At 37.3% G+C, this 19,262-nt stretch overlaps 1 protein-coding gene across 2 annotated transcripts; it reads right to left on the bottom strand.

The window, feature by feature from the left end:
* Positions 1–1,122: 1,122 nt before the first annotated feature.
* Positions 1,123–18,404, bottom strand: LOC128858674 (protein rhomboid). Of its 2 annotated transcripts, none has more exons than XM_054095125.1 (6): positions 18,317–18,404; positions 17,557–17,798; positions 2,923–3,178; positions 2,736–2,841; positions 2,329–2,671; positions 1,123–2,252 (listed from the first exon to the last, which is right to left on the bottom strand). In XM_054095125.1, exons 2-6 carry the CDS (start codon positions 17,791–17,793, stop codon positions 1,944–1,946), a joined length of 1,251 nt encoding a protein of 416 aa, XP_053951100.1. In that variant the 5' UTR covers positions 17,794–17,798; positions 18,317–18,404; the 3' UTR covers positions 1,123–1,943. The 2 variants fall into 2 exon arrangements, with proteins under 2 accessions (XP_053951100.1, XP_053951101.1); XM_054095126.1 differs by having other exon boundaries at positions 18,358–18,385.
* Between the last annotated feature and the right edge of the window lie 858 nt (positions 18,405–19,262).

The following is a 19,262-nucleotide window of genomic DNA, read 5'->3' as shown; positions in this document are numbered from 1 at the left end:
GGTGCTATTAGCACGAAAATTAATTTAATTGAATATTTTCTCACGTTCCAATTACCGGTTTTTCGTATTCTTCCAAAATTCCACGTCCAGCTAAGCGAGTGAAAAAATAGCTTATCACAACGTACAACACCTTACATAAATGCACCATGATTGAGCTCACATCTCTTAACACTTTTTACAGTTATGCATTTAACCCTCCGTTGGACACCTTTTTCAAAACCTTCGGTTGGGCACCCTGATCTGACCTTTTTTTCGTCCTGTTCGAGGATCCTTTTTAAAAGGTTATATCCATAACTCGGTAGAATATTAAATTTTAAGAAGCCATCTCGAAGCTCAAGTCGTTAACTAAAATACTAGGGCGGATCAATAAGTCCGTGACTTTTTGTATTTCTGACCTCTTTACTGAAAAAGAAATACTGCTCCTGTCAACAGGCATCTGTCAGTTGACTCCTGCCAAAATTTGAACGTGCTGCGTCAGTTAGTTTGTGTTGTACAGCTACCTTTATCAGACTACCCAGTAATTCACAGTCGACCACAAACGCAATCGTGTAACAACTTCACAGGAAGGTTTGGCGTTGTTTAATCGCAATATGCAGGAGTTCTTGCGCCGTTTTGTAACCGTGGACGAAACATGGGTCCATCACCACACACCAGAGACCAAACAACAGTCGAAACAGTGGGTTTCTAAGGGTGAATCGGCTTAATAAGCACACGAAATTCAGTTTTTTCCATTTTCTCCTCAAATTACTGGGTAGTCTGATAAAGGTAGCTGTAAAACACAAAAGCTGTAAGCACACGAAATTCAGTTTTTTCCATTTTCTCCTCAAATTACTGGGTAGTCTGATAAAGGTAGCTGTAAAACACAAACTAACTGACGTTCAAATTTTGACAGGAGTCACCTGACAGATACCTGTTGACAGGAGCAGTATTTCTTTTTCAGTAAAGAGGTCAGAAATAGAAAAAGGCACGGACTTATTGACCTGCCCTCGTATATATATTTGAAATTTAATTCAGAAATGTGTTAAAAATGAAAAAGCCAGTGTGGCCAGTCTCGTGTGCCCAACGAAAAGTAAAAAAACCGCAATAATAAATAATTTTTTAATTAAAAAGTTCTTGGGCAAGCACCATTTTTTAAAGACCATTTCTATTTCAAACAGAAAATTGTATATCCACTTTATAAATTAATATCTGCTTATAATTAAGCACTAATACAATATAAAAATACTCTGCAAATAATTTACACTTGTTTGTAAAAAATTAATTTACTTCAATTCCTGGGCGTTTCTTCTTCCTTTACTTCCGTTAAAGGCGCTTTCAAAATATTTTTTTTTTTTAATTGTAAAACAAATTTTGCTTCATTCAAATCTATTTACTTATAAATAATAAACTAAAGGGTTTCCCAACAGGTACGATATGTTTTTAAAATTTCATGACAAAAGTAATGTAAATGGCCCTCCTCTGCTTAAGTGTCGCACAGCTTAGAAAATTGCCATGACAAAATATATGCATCCACAACCTTCTCTTTGGGCAACTGCAAAATACAAAAAAAAAGCAACTTTAAAGGCAAAAAAACATGTCATACCTCTTGAGAAACCCTTTACGTACGTATCTTCTTTTTAAAGTATTAATTAAGTTCAAACTGCAATAAATTATACACTTTTCTGAATTTGTCTGTACACAAACCTCTGAAGGCACTTTGATGCTCAACACATTACAACTTAAGTCTAAAAAAATACAATCTGTCCGGTTATTGTAAAGTTCGGCATGTGCGTCTATGTATAGTTCCATATAGCAATACGAGTATATCTCCTATTCTAATTAAATACAATGATTGTAAAAATACTATCAAATTTAAAATTCCCATTAACTACTATGCATGTTAGTATATACGTATACGTATGTTTGTGTGTATGTGAAATGTAGTAGGTATGCATAGAATTTGTCTAATTGTATTCTTGACGCGGGAAATAAGCTGGCATGAGCACATGGATCAACACACCAGTCATCATCAGCGAGAAGTAAAGTATAACAGCGATCCACCAGAGTATCTTCTCCCAGCGCCGTACCTCCAGATTTCTCAGCACACCTATGCCCACAAGTAGACCCGCTATGGCGCCCGACAAATGGGCAATGTAACCAATTTGATCGTGTTGGTCCGACAAATGGCGATAAACAGAAGTACCCAAATCCGTGAAGCAGAAGATGAGAAATACAAATAACTGCACAATGGCGTACTCCATTTCCTTGTAGTTCTGTGTGTGTAGTAAACAAAGAGAAATATTAATAAGTAATGCAATTTTCACTGTAAGAAATTCTCCGCTCACTTACCAAAATGATGGTAGCAATGTGCGCTGTAATTAGCGCATAAACACCACCCGAAGCACCAGCTAAGAAAATTCTCGGACTTGTCAATGAAGTGCCCATCGAACCAGCCAATACACCAGCCAAATATATTAAGGCTACACGCCACCAATGATGAACCAGCTCTAAGGCAACACCCAAAAATATTTGTATGACCAAATTCATGAATAAATGCATTAAGCCGACGTGCACGAACATGTAAGTGACAAAGCGCCAGGCCTCGTAACGTTTGTATGGATTGTAGATGAATAGAGTCGCCGCAGGTCCATTGGTATTCTCACCAATGTTGGCGGTGTTGTTGGGATCATCTCTGTTCGTAAGTATAAAAATCAATTCAAACTTATTCTTACAACTTCATTTATAAGGATACTCACTGAAAATATATAACATCCACCAAGAAGAACAAAATTTCGATTATAGAGAACATAACCATAGTCAGTGGTGGGGGGCAAACGGACATTTGCTTCTCGTACACGCCATCTACGAACAAACATTGGATAGAAAAAATCATAATGGAATTGTAATGCATTTGTTATTTGCAATTCGTCCTTCTGAACTCACCCAATTGATCGCCTTCGATCGCTTTCGGCGGTGGCACAACCAAGCGGCAATATTTGGTCAAAATGTTTCTTATCATCCATTTGTGTGTTTGCGACATCCGATAGAATTCTTCGAAATCCAAGAGACCATCACTATCGTCATCTGATTTTTGCAAAATTTGCGTAGCGATATAATCGGGGATATCACTGCATAAGCCAGCATTGATAAGACCTTTAAGTTCGTGTGTGCTGATGTAGCCATCGCCATCGGCGTCATGCTGCAAGGGAAAGTAGAAAAAATAAATTCAACTAAGCACATTAATAGTAGGAAAAAAATCAGGTTGCATTCGTCGTACGAGCATCGCTTAAACACCCTTTATTGGGTATTTCATATTCATGCCCAGACATTCATGCCTAAATGGTAGTAGCTTACTATGATAAATAACGAAGAGTCCAGTATGTTTTATAGCGCAATTTTCGGCATTTCTGTTTTTTGTTATTAGTTATAGTGTTATTTTGTCAGTGACAGCTCTTTCCCGCTGGAAATCTTGGCAAGAGTCGAGAGTCAAATATCGCCTTACTCATGAACAAAAGCTGGGAAATATTGTAAATTTATTTCTAAGGTCAATGTTGTATAGCCCTAGTTTATTGAAAGAAAGCTAAAATCATATTTTCTGACGAAGCACATTTTCATCTCGGCGGATATGACTGACGACTTGAGGACGAGACCGTGGTAGTCGTAAAGTTTGATGCCTATTTTGGAGAGATGACAAAATTGGCCCATTCTTCTTTGAAAATGGAAAAGCCACCTCGGTCAACGATAAGCACTACAAAGACATGCTAAATGATTTTTTGAGGCCGGGAATTGAAAACATGGAAATGGGGCATGGCGAATAATCCATTAACGATTCAGGCTTTTAAACCGAATATCGCTCAAACCATGCGTAAGATAGAGCCAGAAACCGATCCAAGCGGATGCTGCAAAGGCAGTCGTGGTAGTCGCATGAATGAAGTCGAGTTCTATAAATAATGGGAATGTTTGCTTGAATAACCCAATATTTTTTTTTTTATTTTTTTTTATTGAGTTTTTAAAACGCACCCACCACATGGGCCACCCTTTATAGGCAAGACGGTTAAGTGTTGCGAAGTCGCTCTTACGTACTTGTACAACATACTCTTTGTGAAGAGGCTAATTGACGTGTAAAGGAGCACACTTCGAGTAAGTTTCCCCTTGATTTTTATTAGTGGCATCTTACGATTCTTCCGTAATATTGTGCTACTGCATAGATTCATGATTGCAACGAAGAGATGAGCTCATTCTCGGCATAAATCCTACGGTGATCATAGACAAACCCCGGAAATCATTCAGAATCTCCAAAACAGATTCGTAACAGCTGAAACTCGTTCCATTTCTGCGACTTGTTTCTTTTCAAAAATACTTCGGGCAGACTAAATTTCTCACCGTTTTCAAGGATGTCTGAAGCATAACATTAATCGGTGAGGAACTCAATGACCTTTCCTGCGACAGTCAATTGTGCGTTATCAGAACGTCCCCCGGTTTATGTTGTCACTTGTCACTAAGGATTTTCACAGGCCGCCGCTGTAGCCGAATTTGTTGGTTCGTGACTATCATTTGGAAGTGCACAGGTTCGAGTCTCCGTGCACCAAATTAGAGAAAGATTTTTCTAATAGCCGTTTAGAGTCGGTTTAAAATTTTCAGATTTTTTCAGGTTTCACTCCAGAATTAGATTTTTTCAGATTTCACTATTTTTATTTAAAACAAGACTCTTAACAATCATACTATATGTAAAAAGTCCATGAGAACGTCGATTCATTAATGTCTACTTGTTGAGAACGTCGAGATATCTACTAAAAATTATTTACTACTAACATCGTCTTACTTGCCCTAAGTGCTATTAATTCGTGCACCTACGATTTATTATAATATATACCCGGTTACGTAATTATAAATAAGTTTTATTCTTTTATAAAAATATAATTCGAGGCGGCCTCCGTAGCCGAATGGGTTGGTGCGTGACTACCATTCGAAATTCAGAGAGAACGTAGGTTCGAATCTCGATGAAAGAGCAAAATGAAGAAAACGTTTTTTCTAATAGCGGTCGCCCCTCGGCAGGCAATGGTAAACCTCCGATTGTATTTCTGCCATGAAAAAGCTCCTCATAAAAAAATATCTGCCGTTCGGAGTCGGCTTGCAACTGTAGGTCCCTCCAGTTATGGAACTACATCAAGACGCACACCATAAATAGGAGGAGGAGCTCGGCCAAACACTCAGAAAGGGTATACGCGCCAATTATATATACCTATATAATGCGAGCTACAACAAAAATCAAATAACGCAAATTTTCAAACTTCGCAAAAAAATGTTATCAAAACTTTAATTTTTTAAACAGAATTCTTCTGGCTATGTAGTTTTGTATCCGATTGAATTTTAGTATAACAAAGTGTAAGTTTCAAGTGAATACAAAATACTTTTGATTTTTTACACTTTTTTTCGCCGAGGACTCACGCCTCTTCTTCCATCCAAAGCCCATGGTCGAATTTTTTTATATGCAAGTAAAAGCCTAGCAGAACATTAAAATGAGAACCACGCCATATGAATTGTCGCTAACAGGATAAGTACCTACCTTGAATAGTGCTACAGGGTCATTAAGTAATGGTTATGAGAAACCATATCAAATGCCTCATGTGGCCTAGCCACTGACTTAAACCGCATAGAGCGTTCCCACGACAATCGGGACTTTCTCACCTTTTTTCAAGAATGTCCAAAGACGTTATTGTAGAGCAATAAACTTTCCCCATACATATATGGAATGGAATGCTGCTGAAGTGGCCGGATATAAATCCGGGTCGTTCCGGTAACGTAGAACCAACTGTCGTGGGACGTCCAAAGACGTCGCCTTAAGCGGTGAGGAACGCAATGACCGTTCCCGTGATAGTCGGTTCTACGTTACCGGAATATCTCGAATTTATATCCGGCCACGGACTGTCACTTCAGCAGCATTATCCAAATATTTTCTTTATATTATATAAATATTTTTAGGGAATGTTTATTCTGCTACCACAAATAACCTCATAGAGAACCGATGGGGAATTGCTAAGATGGAAATTGCGACCGGAAAACCGGCGAATAAGACTTTTTTCCTGAGCTGCAAAATGGGATGAATGGAGCAAAACTACTACTGATCAATGTAAGGCACGAATGGATACAATCGCCTTGCGCTGTAGAGAAGTAATTTTGCACAAAGAGTTTCCAACAAAACAAGGTTTTTTAAGCAAAATATAAAGTTCTATGAACTTCCAAAATCTGGTTTTCCCAGTGGCTGAATTATTTGTGTACGAAAATTATTACAACTTGAAAAAAGTTAATATTCTATTTCCACAAAAAATGAGCAACATATTGAATTCTAAGCAGTTTACTTTGATTGTGTGAAACTTTTTGTTTTTGATTAGTTATTATGCGACTCATAAATTTTCATGCCAACCTTATTATGTGGACAGTATTGATTAATTACTAATTTTCAATATTTATGATTTGATTTAGATTTAGAAATAATAACTCGATACATGGATTTTGTTAACGTAATGGCCTTAATAATTATGTTTCCTTTTTTTTTTTGATACATCCAATGAAAATCTAGGCTATTAAGGATGTAAATTTGAACAGACATTTTTCCCATGTTTTGTCTTTCATTTAACATCCATATGCAAAAATCCAATGCCTCTATAGATTTATAATAATTTTTCGAATTCTGAGTCCGAACTGCAACTTTCTTAAGAAAAAATCCTGACGTGCTGATAAGGAATGAAAAATGGTGATTTACAGGGTGGCTGATGAAAGCCGCTACCAAAAAAAAATTGAATAACTTTTTTTCTTTTTAAGTTATCTGTTCCATTTTTGTTTTAATTTGCAGATTGATCTTTAAAATTTATTAAAATGGATAACTGGGACACGCAAACAAGAATTTGGATAGTCCGCCGCTATCACGCACTGGAGTCCGTAGTTTTGGTACAGAGAGAGTACAGGCGGATGTTTGGCGGCGATCCCCCGAGCAGATGGACCATAATGAGACTGGTGAATAATTTTGCTGAGCAAGGAACAGTCGCAAGAAGGCCTTATCATCGAAACCCACCAATTCGGACGGAGGAAACGATCGCTGCTGTAGCTGCAGCTATACAAAGCAATCCAAGGGTTTCAACAAGAAGCTTATCTGCTCAACTTGGTGTCAGCCGACAGTCTTTGCAAACAATAATGCACAAACAATAATGCATTTAGACTTATTTCCCTACAAAATTCAAATGGTTAACAAACTGAATGCAGCAGACTTGCCGATTCGCTTGGAATTTTGCCAGAAGATCCTGCAAATGGTGGAAGAAGACCAAAACATGTTAAACTGCCTTTTCATGTCTGATGAGGCCCATTTCGATTTAAACGGCAATGTGAACAAACAAAATTGTCGAATATGGAGAACTTCTAACCCACAGATACTCCACGAGACGGAATTGCATCCTCTTCGCGTGACAGTGTGGTGTGCGGTTTCTTCACGCTGTATTGTCGGGCCTTATTTTTTTGAATAAAATGGTCACACCGTTACGGTTACTGGAGACCGTTATTTGAAAATGCTGAAAGAATTTTTCTATCCAGAACTACGCCGAAAGAGAATTCCTTTCAACTCTGTGTGGTTTCAACAAGATGGGGCAACATCTCACATAGCCCAGACTGTTATGACAGAGTTGCGACGAAAATTTCCCAGTAAACTGATTTCAAGAAACTCCGAATTTCGTTGGCCCCCCAGGTCGCCTGACCTTACTGCACCTGGCTTTTTCTTGTGGGGTTTATGTAAACAAGAAGTTTATAAAACAAAGCCAACAAATTTGGATGAACTAAAACAATCAATTCGGGCAACAATTGCGGCTATTCCTGTCGCAACTCTCAAAGCAGCAATGAACAACTTTTTACTAAGATGCCGCACTTGTGTCAACGAGCATGGGGGGCATTTAAATTCAATTATTTTTAAAACTATATTAGTTAAGCTACATTTAATAAAATTTAATGACCTTCAACTTGAAAAAAAAAAAAAATGAATTCCATACACTAAAAAAAAGTTATTTGAGTTTCTTAATGTAGCAAAATTCATCAGCCACCCTGTACCATACAATTTACCAGTACTAACGCACGCAAAATCCATATTCTTCCGTGTAATAAGAACAACTTTTAAATTTCTCCTATTATGTTTCTATGCAAAAAAGGTTATTATTAAAAAATTAAAATCAAAAACAGTAGATCAAACACATAATCGGACAAAAACTGTTTAATTTTTCGAGAATTTTTATTTGTATTAAACTATGCAGAGGCTGATCAGATAGCAATGATATTTTTCCCCCCAATTGTTATGTTTCAGCAGCTGTCAAAATTATCAATGACATCCAACCGTCGAAATATTCATTAACTTTGGATTTACACAAGACAGCGATCTGAGACAAATGTAAATACGAGGGGGTTCAATAAATACCCGTGTTAGAAATGAAGACAACATTGTTAAAAAAAAAATATTATTTTCCATCATAGACCCCTTTTAGAAATATACGTTTCTCCCAACGATCCGGGCATTTTTTTAACCCCTCCAAAAAACGGATTTGTCGAGCTCTTCAAAATACGCCTCTGTCTCGGCGATTTAAATTCATAAAGTTTGGCGGCGACAACTCCGGATGAATGTGCTGGTGCGTTATCGTGGTGGAACAACACCTTTTTCGCTAAATGCGGTCATGGATCCTTCAATTTTTTTTGAAAGTGGTCCAATAACTCACTGTATTATTGCAGTGATCGCTCTTCCTTTTTCTAAAAAATCCATGAGGGACTGTTTTCGCCTTCTTTGGAGCAGATTCACCGGGAGAAATCAATTGTTTTGATTGTTGTTAGTTTCGGGTGTGTAATGATGAATCCAGGTTTCATCAACGGTGAATTTGATGAGTGAATTCCTTCGGATCTCACTTAAATTGCTCCCCCACCCGTCCAACGTGAGCAATCGCGCCACCCATCGGGCCGACAATTTTTTCATCGCCAACTTATCTTCTTCTTCTTCTTAATTGACGCTATAACCGCTTACGCGATTTTGGCCGAGTTTAATAAAGCACGCCAGTCGTTTCTTTCTCGTGCTAACCGGCGCCAGTTGGACACACCAAGTGAAGCCAAGTCCTTCTCCACCTGATCTTTCCAACGCAGAGGAGGCCTTCCTCTTCCTCTGCTACCACCAACTGGCACCGCATCGAATACTTTCAGAGCCGGAGCGTTTGTATCCATTCGGACAACATGACCCAGCCAGCGTAGCCGCTGGATCTTTATTAGCTGCGCTATGTCTATGGCGTCGTAGAGCTCATACAGCTCATTGTTTCATCGCCTGCGATATTCGCCGCTGCCAATGTGCAAAGCTCCAAAAATCTTGCGCAGAATCTTTCTCTCAAACACTCAAAGCGTCGCTTCATCGTACGTTGTCATCGTCCAAACTTCTGCGCCATACGTTAGGACGGGCATGATGAGAGTCTTGTAGAGTGTTAGTCTTGTTCCTCGAGAGAGGACTTTATGACCTCTGTTACTTCGCGCACTTTCGTTCGTCGATCAGCGAGAATCATATCGGGAGTTTTTGAATTTCCTCGGTAACCACCTCTGCCGGGCGTCGTGGTCGCTCCTCATAAAAAATGGGGTTTCGCCCACGTTTAAATTCGTTGAGGCATAACTATAACTGTGGTCATAAGTGACGAGGCATACCCATAGACAGCTTCCAACTTTGCTTTTATCTTCTCGCATTTGTCGAATGAGTGGAAATTATTAAAATATATTAAAATGCCTGGCCTAAATCAGTTATAAATACACAGATCCAAATTTTAGGCCAAAAATCATAATCCCCAAGTAGGCTCATTTTTGGATCAGCAGCTACGTGATTAAGTAAATTTGCAATTATTGGAGCGAACACAACCCATAAGAGTTCGACCAAGCATGAATGCATCCACGAAGATTGACTATTTGATGCGGTTTATGATATGGCGTCATCAATGTTATGCAATATAAGCCGACTTTCTGTGGTCGGCTCGATATTCTGAGCTATAGTTCCAAAAATATGGCGCTAAATACTGTACAAGTGACGAAACGCTGAAAATTTTGAATGAGAAATTTGACGACTAGACGCCGCGATAATGCGACTTGTGACCCTTCGATTATAATCGATAATAATTACTTTCTCTGGTCATACGTCAAGGTACACTAACAAGTCAACAAGGCAACCAAGAGTTGGAGGACAAAATTCAAGAAGCTATTGCCGGAATAGCATCGGACATATCGAGCAATCAGAAATTGGACCAACCGCTGGAAGCACTGTCAGCGAAGACGAGGCGGTCATTTGATTCCTTGAACAGAATTGCAGCAGACGGGTACTCGCTGCCAAAATTAGAAAATAATTAATAACATGAAATTCCCCAGAAATGCGGCGAGGACGGATTTTTTGCCGTCGGTTATTTTTATGGCGGCAAAATAATTAGATTCATTTCTATTTTCTTCGACAGGTTGAAAACTCAGGCTTGCTTTTCTAATTACTTGATGGCAATTTATTTGCTTACAAGCAACAGCAGGCAAATAATATTCGACTTGCACAAGAAACCCTGCAAGTTATCAATAATTTAGAAATATTTTTTTTTGTTTTGTAACAAGGAGCTTCAACGAGTTGCTTCACAAATAAAGCAAACGAAAGGACTTCACTACAAAATTTATTTTATTGTAAACAAAAAATATCTTCTGAAAACCGGAACGTCGCAATTGTGTTTAACCGACCGAATTTCCAGGCAAAAGTGGATCAGCTGATCACCACCAGTCAATCCGTTACACACTCTCCCACTGCAATCTTACAACGTTTTTTGTTTTATTTAAATTTCTTTTCTTATCGTTTTTATCTGGTCACCCTATAGCGAAATTTTGCTAACTCGCTTACTTGTGCAGTTATTTGTTCGGCGTGGGTTTTTGCTTATTTTTAAAATTATTAAGCCGCATTAAAGCTGTAAATGTAAAATAAATGAGTCAATCTTTGTGCCCTTATGCTTTTGACCCAAAAAAACATTCGTGCATTCGTTATATGGAGAAAATGCGCAACAAAGTCAGAAAAAATAATCAAAAATCAATGAGAATTTTGAGACTATTCAAACTTGCACTTTATAATACTAAAATTTAATGGGCTGTTAAAGTGCGTGCACAATTGTTTTTATTATTTAAATTTTTAGTAAATTGTTATTATTAAATCTGTTTAACCCTTTCGAACCTCCTGGTACACCATATGTACCACTAAATGTTTATAAAGGTCTAAATCCCAAAAATCGATGGCAAACTCAATATAAAATGTACCAAAGCAGGCTATGAGCTTTACGACGACATAGACATAGCGCAGCGAATAAAGATCCAGCGGCTTCGTTGGCTGGGTCATGTCGTCCGAATGGATACAAACGCTCCGGCTTTGAAAGTATTCGATGCGGTACCAGCTGGTGGTAGTAGAGGAAGAGGAAGGCCTCCTCTGCGTTGGAAAGATCAGGTGGAGAAGGACTTGGCTTCACTTGGTGTGTCCAATTGGCGCCGGTTAGCACGAGAAAGAAACGACTGGCGCGCTTTGTTAAACTCGGCCAAAATCGCGTAAGCGGTTATCGCGCCAATTAAGAAGAGAAGAAGAAAGCAGGCTATTTATGTTATCTAACGGTACATGGAAACATTAATTCATTTTCTCTCTCATAGCGTGCACAGTTTTGAGTGAAATGGCGAAGGTTTCTGACACGTGTTTGATTTTGTGCTAAAAATATTGTAAAAGAAGGTGTGAGGTGGCAAAAAATTAATAAAATTGGATTAAATCATTCCCTCTTCAAATGGAATGGATTTTGATTTGTATATTCTTGAGGGGCTTTAAGACCGTGGTACTTATACGTACCAGCAGTCTTTTGTAGCTGTACCTACATATGTGTACCAGCAGTGCTTATTTGCAATAACTAAGTGACCTCTTTTTTTTATAAAGTGATACCATGTCGAAAAAACTAAGAACAGATGAAATAACAAAAATGCTGCTGGATGAAATACTGTAGAAAGTGATTTTTCCAGCGGAAGTGATGACAATTATGAGCCGGAATCGGGTTTGCAGGACGAGGAATCCAGTTCATCTTCATCGTCGAAAAGTGAACTGTCAGAAGTTGAAAACACCGTTTCGATGGATGAATTAGAAGAACCCCATCAACAACAAGCAAGGTTATGGTCTTCTCCTGCAGGAAATTTTGTTAAGCATTTTGTAAGTGATTATCGTGAGTGTAATATAAATCCAGGAATCCCCCGTACTTCTTCGGCAATCGAAATTTTTCATAAGCTGTTCCCTCGTAGCCTATGCATGTAGATCGTACAATGCACAAATGAGCGCATTGATGAATTTCAAACAGCAAAAAAACGGACTAATATTTTAAAAACTGATGTTGGAGAAATACAAATTCTCCTAAGCTGTATGTTTGTTATGTCTTATAACAAAGTTCCGGCATTGAAACATTACTGGTCAAACCATCCGTCCATGAGTAATTATTCTATTAAGTCTGCTATATTTCGTGACCGCTATAAATTTTTACCATCAAAATTATATTTCGCACCTCCTCAAAAGCCAATGGACTGTAGCAAAACATATATATATATATACAACTATAGTATGTATGATGTTGTCGAGTATCTGAAAAATACATTTCAGAGATACCGACAGGATAGTACTAGGCAGAGTATTGATGAATCAATGACGAAAATTAAAGGAAGATCGTCCTTAAAACAATATATGCCACCTAGGCCAGTAAAACGTGGTATAAAAATGTGGTTGCGATACAACTCTGAGACCGGGTATACATATGATTTTAATATATATAATGGAAGGGAACAAAAACAGTACGATGGTACTTTGGGAGAACGTGTGGTTAAAAGCTTAGTAAGTACAATTAGAGAACGTGATGTGACGGTGTGTTTCGATAGATTTTTTTCTACTTGTGACTCTAGAGTTCCCAGCTTTAGGAACATGCATGCGAAACAGAAAAAATCGACCAGTATTAGATGAGCAATTAAAGAGAAGCGAGTCTTCATTCAGGGTCAGCACATCTGGCCTTCTTTGCGTTAAGTGGCAAGATACAAAGGAACTTATGGTGCTAAGCAACTGTCAACAATGACAACAGTTAATAAAACGTTGAAAGATGGAAAAAAATATCAGTATCATGCCCTGAATCTGTAAAGTTTTACCGAGAAGCAATGGGAGGGGTAGATCGCCCCGACCATATGGCAGGAATTTACGAGTACGATACGAAGTCTACAAAATGGTGGAAAAAGGTTTTCTACCGTCTACTAATGTTTTCCGCAGTAAATTCCTGGATAATTTACTGCGACATTAGAAGACAAAAACTTCCTTCCATCGAATTTCTAATAACATTAACTGAGTCATTAATAGCAGAGGTAAGAAAACTGCTGCCGTCCGCAGATCCCAATCATCAGGTCGTTTATCTAAACGTCAGAGACAGCTGGGAAATGTATCTTTGCATTTGCCGGTGTCAATTCAAACTCGCAGACGTTGCTCCAAATGTGCGCTAGAAAAAAAGCGCAAAAACAAAACAAATTTGTCAGCAATGTAATATACCACTTTGCATGAATTGCTTTGCCACTTATCATACTGAAAATCAGTAGATTCCGTACATTTTGAAGCTAAGATACGTTACGTTTATTTCGAATAAAAATCTGTTTGAATAAGAATACTATTTTTGTATAACTTGAATTTTTCACCATTAAATGATATAAAAAATGAATTCTTCACTTAGTTTTACTACTTGTCGATAGAGGACTGACGGTACACAAGTAATACCACTCAAAGGTACTGATGTTACAATGTTGTACCACCCTCCACCTGCCGCTCCCATGACGAATTTGGGAAATCTTTAAATGCACACTTTTCAGTTATCAGTAATCCAATAAGTTGGAGCTAGTTAAATTATTTTTATTTAATAGGCTGAATGCCGGTTCGAAAGGGTTAAAAGCTAGAAATTTTTCACAAAATTTTTTGAATTGTTATTAATTTGACGCACCCTTTGAAATTTTGGTTGATATGGTATTTGTTGTAGAATACTGATCCAAATGTTGTGGTGCTATAGTTTTTCTTTCGCGTACATAATATTTTACACAGCATTAAATGCATATATACATATACATACATATTCACCAAACTGTTTGTAAATTTAACTTATTGCATAAAATCTACAAATACTCGCATTGATAAACTTTACATACATTATTCAATCTTTAATACTTGTTTTTCCATAAACACAAAGCTTAGCTACATTTTTCAATTAAAAGTCGGTCAATTGCCCATTTTTAGTTTAAAAAAACTGCGCTGTAATGCGCAAGCCGGGAAATTCAATTACGAAATCTGATGCAACTCTAATGCCAAACATACGCGCCATCAGAACACAAACAAAACCCCATGACAACCTTATAAAGCGAAATGCGTTTTTTGTTCATGTTGTTGTCAACTGAACTGCCAAATAAAGGTGGCCCACTACAACAAACATTTGAAACACTCCTTCAGCAAAGCAATGCATAGTCAGGTTTCGGTATTTACTGTCACAAGAAGCTATGTTTGTATATTTTTTATGTTTTTGTTTTTATAAATAAATACATGTCTTGATAACAAAGATACTGAATATTGATTAATAGAAGCATACAGTGAGTGGTTAAAGTCTTCATATTTTGGCGTAAAAACTGTTTTCTGATGCTTTTCGTGCAGCAGTTTCTTGATATTTTAGGGGTGTATGAAAACTTTAGTCACTGACTGTACATACATGCATATGTACATGTGCTCACGAAAATTCCCAAAGTGTAGCGGCAGTCACATGTGCATAAAAAATGTTTATCCCACTCTAAGATACAGGTAATTGGCATGTTAAGATTTGATCCAAAAAGGTACTAACCATAGCTAAGCTGCTTAAAAACCATTTGCACTTGAAATACTTGATTCAATTTCCTACAGGGTAATGATGTATGTGCATAGTTCAAATTTAATGTATACTCAGAAGTGGCACGAATTAAGGGCATAGACAGCGGCAATAGCATTTGAAACTAGATAAGAAAGTTGATTCTTGGAAATCGAGTTATGTGAAGACTTCAGTGACTTTCAAAAAAATTTTAGACAGGTACTATATTATGGTATAGCTTTCAAGCACACGTGTATGTGCATATACAGGGTGGGCCATATAGCGTTTGCTTTTTGAACCACCTCTTTTTTTGAGAATGGTAACACAAATGACATGTCAAATGTGTTCATAATTTACTTAAAGGTTTGACATTTACGAAATGGGACGCTATACGCTTGAACAAAATTGGCAAATATTGAAACCCTATTTCCAAATTGGTGAGTATTCGTCTTCTTTTCTGATTTTCACATCGATGGCTACGTCAATAAGCAAAATTGTCGGATTTGGGGCTCAGAAAATCCATACGTTACTGTAGAGAAGCAAATGCATCCATAACGAGTCACTGCCTGGTGCGGTTTTTGGTCTGGCGACATCACCGGGCCATTTTTTTCGAAAATGAGCTAGGAGCCGCGGTTACAGTAAATGGCGAGCGTTACCGTGACATGCTCAACGAGTTGTTTCCAAAAATTGATGAGGATGACATGGACGACATTTGGTTTCAACAAGCCGGTGCAACTTGTCACACTGCCAAAGTTACACTCGAACTTTTGGCTACCGTTTTTGAAAACCGAATAATCAGCCGAAATTCCGATATCAATTGGCCGCCTCGGAGCTGTGACTTAAGCCCGTTGGACTATTTTTTGTGGAGAGCCGTTAAGGACAAATGCTATGCGAACCATCCAGAGACGATTGATGCTTTAAAATACGAAATCGAAGTTGCCATTCATGAAATTGGAGCCCAAACAATCGAAAATGTGCTTAAAAATTGGGTTGTTCGTATGGCCTACTGTAAAGCCAGTCGTGGCAGTCATTTGAACGATATTATTTTTCATTCATAAGTGACAATGTTCAATCTACAAAATAAAAAAATTTTACATGGCCCACCCTTTACTAATTTAAGCCAACTTTTAAGAATATAATTAATGCGCCGCGAATAAATAGCGAAAATACGGGAGACGAAAGCAGAAATTTTACGAATTTCTAATTAGTAAAGAATGTTTCTCTCGTTTACTTTTTTCATAACTTTTTCGTAACTGGCTTCAGATAATTGTTATTATTATGAGTACAGTCAGCGGGGCAGGAATGCAAGCAAAAATAAAAATACGAAATGTTTTTTTGTTGCATAAGGACGTACCCACATATGCGTATACATATCTACCCAATGGAATTAAAAAAATAAAAATTTGCTTTTATTTAAGTTCACATTCATGAACGCACATGCATGTATTTGTTTGCTTGTAGATGCATACCATATGTGCATATATCAAATTTATACAAATAGCACACAAAAAACACACAATAAAACATGTAAGATTGAAGTGAGCAAATATGCCCAAAGGGTGATGGTAAGTAAACGTACGAATCATTTGGCGTCACTGAGAAAATGAGCAGATGAATGAAGTGAGCAAGGTGAGTGAGGTGAACTTAAAGCAACAGGCTGAGCTGAGGTAAACAAAGCACATATGTATTATAACAAGTGTAAACAACAACAACAACAACTAAGACGTTAAAACAGACACCAGTCCGATTGATTGATAAGGCGGCGCGGCGTGTTGGTGAGGGAGTTGCAAAGCAGCGTGATTATAACAGAAAGAGAATCACAGAAAATGAGGGAAGGTTAGGAATATTGTTGCTACTTATAAGTACATATTCGTCTCCATACAGTTATGATTCATAGAAGCATTGGCAGTTTGGTTGGTTTACCCCCACAATTTTTCTTTGTTTCGTGTTGAGCAGGTATCAATGGATTTCTTTATTTCTTTTAAAAAACAGCAGCAAGCGTGAAACCAAAAATAAAATTAATGATATATGAACGTATGTAAGTACAGAAGACTCGTCACTCGAGACTCCTGAGTTAGAAAGCAAACAAATTATGCTGAAATTCTCAGAAATTGGGACGCTCTTTAAAAGGGGTCACCTAACTTGTTGTTGGTAGTCGAACCTACACTAACGGAATGTCCAACATTTATAACCAGCCAATTGGTGTGACTCAAAAGGTTTGAGTATGCAATATGCTGTTATAATCATAATACTGAATGATGTAGCAAATGCAGTGTTAAGTGATTAAAGTTGCAATTTGTATTATATATACAACAACTTTTTTTCAAAGTCTGAAATAATATTTTGGAAGGAGAATTTCGTAAGGAACGAAATTTTCATATTTTTTGCAACGATGTGCAATGTGTGTGTGTACAACACATACGCAGAAAAAAAGTTGCTTTTGTCATATAATTTTATTGGTATGACTGTGAGAAAATAGTCGCGCTAATGTTTACTTAAATTACACCAGCAAATAACACTCACAACAAAGCCGGTTTTAATAAGTATGCATACTATATGTATGTACTAAAAATGCTAAATATTCACTAATAAATGCTCCCTTACACAAGAATATACTCAAATTCGCCTTGTTACTTACATTGTCAAATATACGGCGGGCACGTCGTCGGTCATCCGCCTCAACGCCCGCTGGCGCCGATTGGCTGCGATTCAAAGGTATCACTTCCATATCGATTGTATCCTGTCGTCGTGGGGGTGGTCGTGAAGGTGTGGGCTTTTGCATTTGTTGTTGTTCTCGCTCGGACGGCACTGTCGGATAGAGACCATTTTCAGCGTCTCGTTGACTCTGCTGACGTTTCATTAATTGACCCGACATTTTATCTGCACAAATAATTTATACCAGCTAATTGTTAGCAAAAACTGTTAAATGCACGTATGTATGAATGTTAGCTGTGGGTGGGTGTGTTTCAAATTTGCTTGTATGCGAGATCCCCCTATGTGATGAAATTCAAGGGTATTTCACCGGCTTGAGTACCACTTAAAACAAATATTACAATTTGTTGATTAACAAATATTTTATTACATTTATCACTATATATTTCGCGCGTTTTAATTTTATTTTGCTTATATCACAATAATTACGAATTTGTTGGTATATTTAATGTATGCAGCTTGTTTTGAGAAATGTGTCTGCATAATGCATTTTATTCACTTCGAGACGCTTTCTCTTCCTTTCTTTTGAATCATGAATTAACTACACTCAGCGCACTCAACAAAATTCTTGTTCTTCACTCATAACTTTGCTAATTGGACGCTTATCTTTCTATTTCTTATCTTTGGTATTACCGATTTTTTTTATAGATTATTAAATAATGTATAATAAATAAAATAACACCTGCCTTAATACAAAATTAGAGCGACAAAATATCGTAGCAAATACCTTGCGCAAATTAAGCGCTACCATTAATGTTCACAATAGCAGCAAATTAACGACTGGTGGAGCTAAGGCGAATCCATCGCCCCATTCATTCCAAGGCGAATACATAAAAGGTGTTCTTACTGGAGTAACTGATTAATTTTTTTGGTATGTGATTTGGCGATTTGAATATCAAAGTGATATGTTTTTAATGTTTTGTTTTTTATTTACAATCTCATAGAAACTCTCGGTATTCAAACTAAATACTAATGTCATAGACAAATACATGTCAACGTTGTTGTTGCCGTAAGGTTGTGTTGTGGTAAGAAAACGCAAATCATCCGTATAGTTTCACCTTGGTCGCCACATTCGATTCGTATATCTTGCCAAAACGGTTGAAAACCATGCAACTTTGTTTTCTCCAAGAATGATAGAATACACGATTGCGCCAAGAATGATACTCAATTTGCCTTGCGAAATACTAATAACTAAACTCTTGGCATATCTATGCAAACTTGAGGTTTACGAGGCCCAGATAACAAGTTATATTTTCCTTTCTAACATACACAAACTTTGGCGGGTGGTCAGCCCTTGAAGTCGTTAGGCTGTATTCGTTCAATCTTTACGGCTGAACACAGATAAACTTTTAGCGGGAAAATAAATTTCAGTTATTTTCTTAATTATTATTAAATCCCCATTGGAATTACTTGTAGGATACGTCATAACTGGCTATTTAGGTGATTTTTCACAAGACGTACATGTGAGCAAATTGAAAATAAAAGTTTGAACATGTAAATACCCAGTAATAAATAAAATTTATTAACGTGTACTAGTTTTCTATCCCATTCAATCCAAATTAGTCAACTTACATACTAAACAAGTGGAGTTATATTAATTACCATTCTACTTAACTGAACATAACTGAAACA

This window comes from Anastrepha ludens, chromosome 3 (assembly GCF_028408465.1).
Source record: "Anastrepha ludens isolate Willacy chromosome 3, idAnaLude1.1, whole genome shotgun sequence".
NCBI classification, from domain to species: Eukaryota; Metazoa; Arthropoda; class Insecta; order Diptera; family Tephritidae; genus Anastrepha; species Anastrepha ludens.
This window is presented reverse-complemented; position numbering and strand designations above follow the sequence as displayed.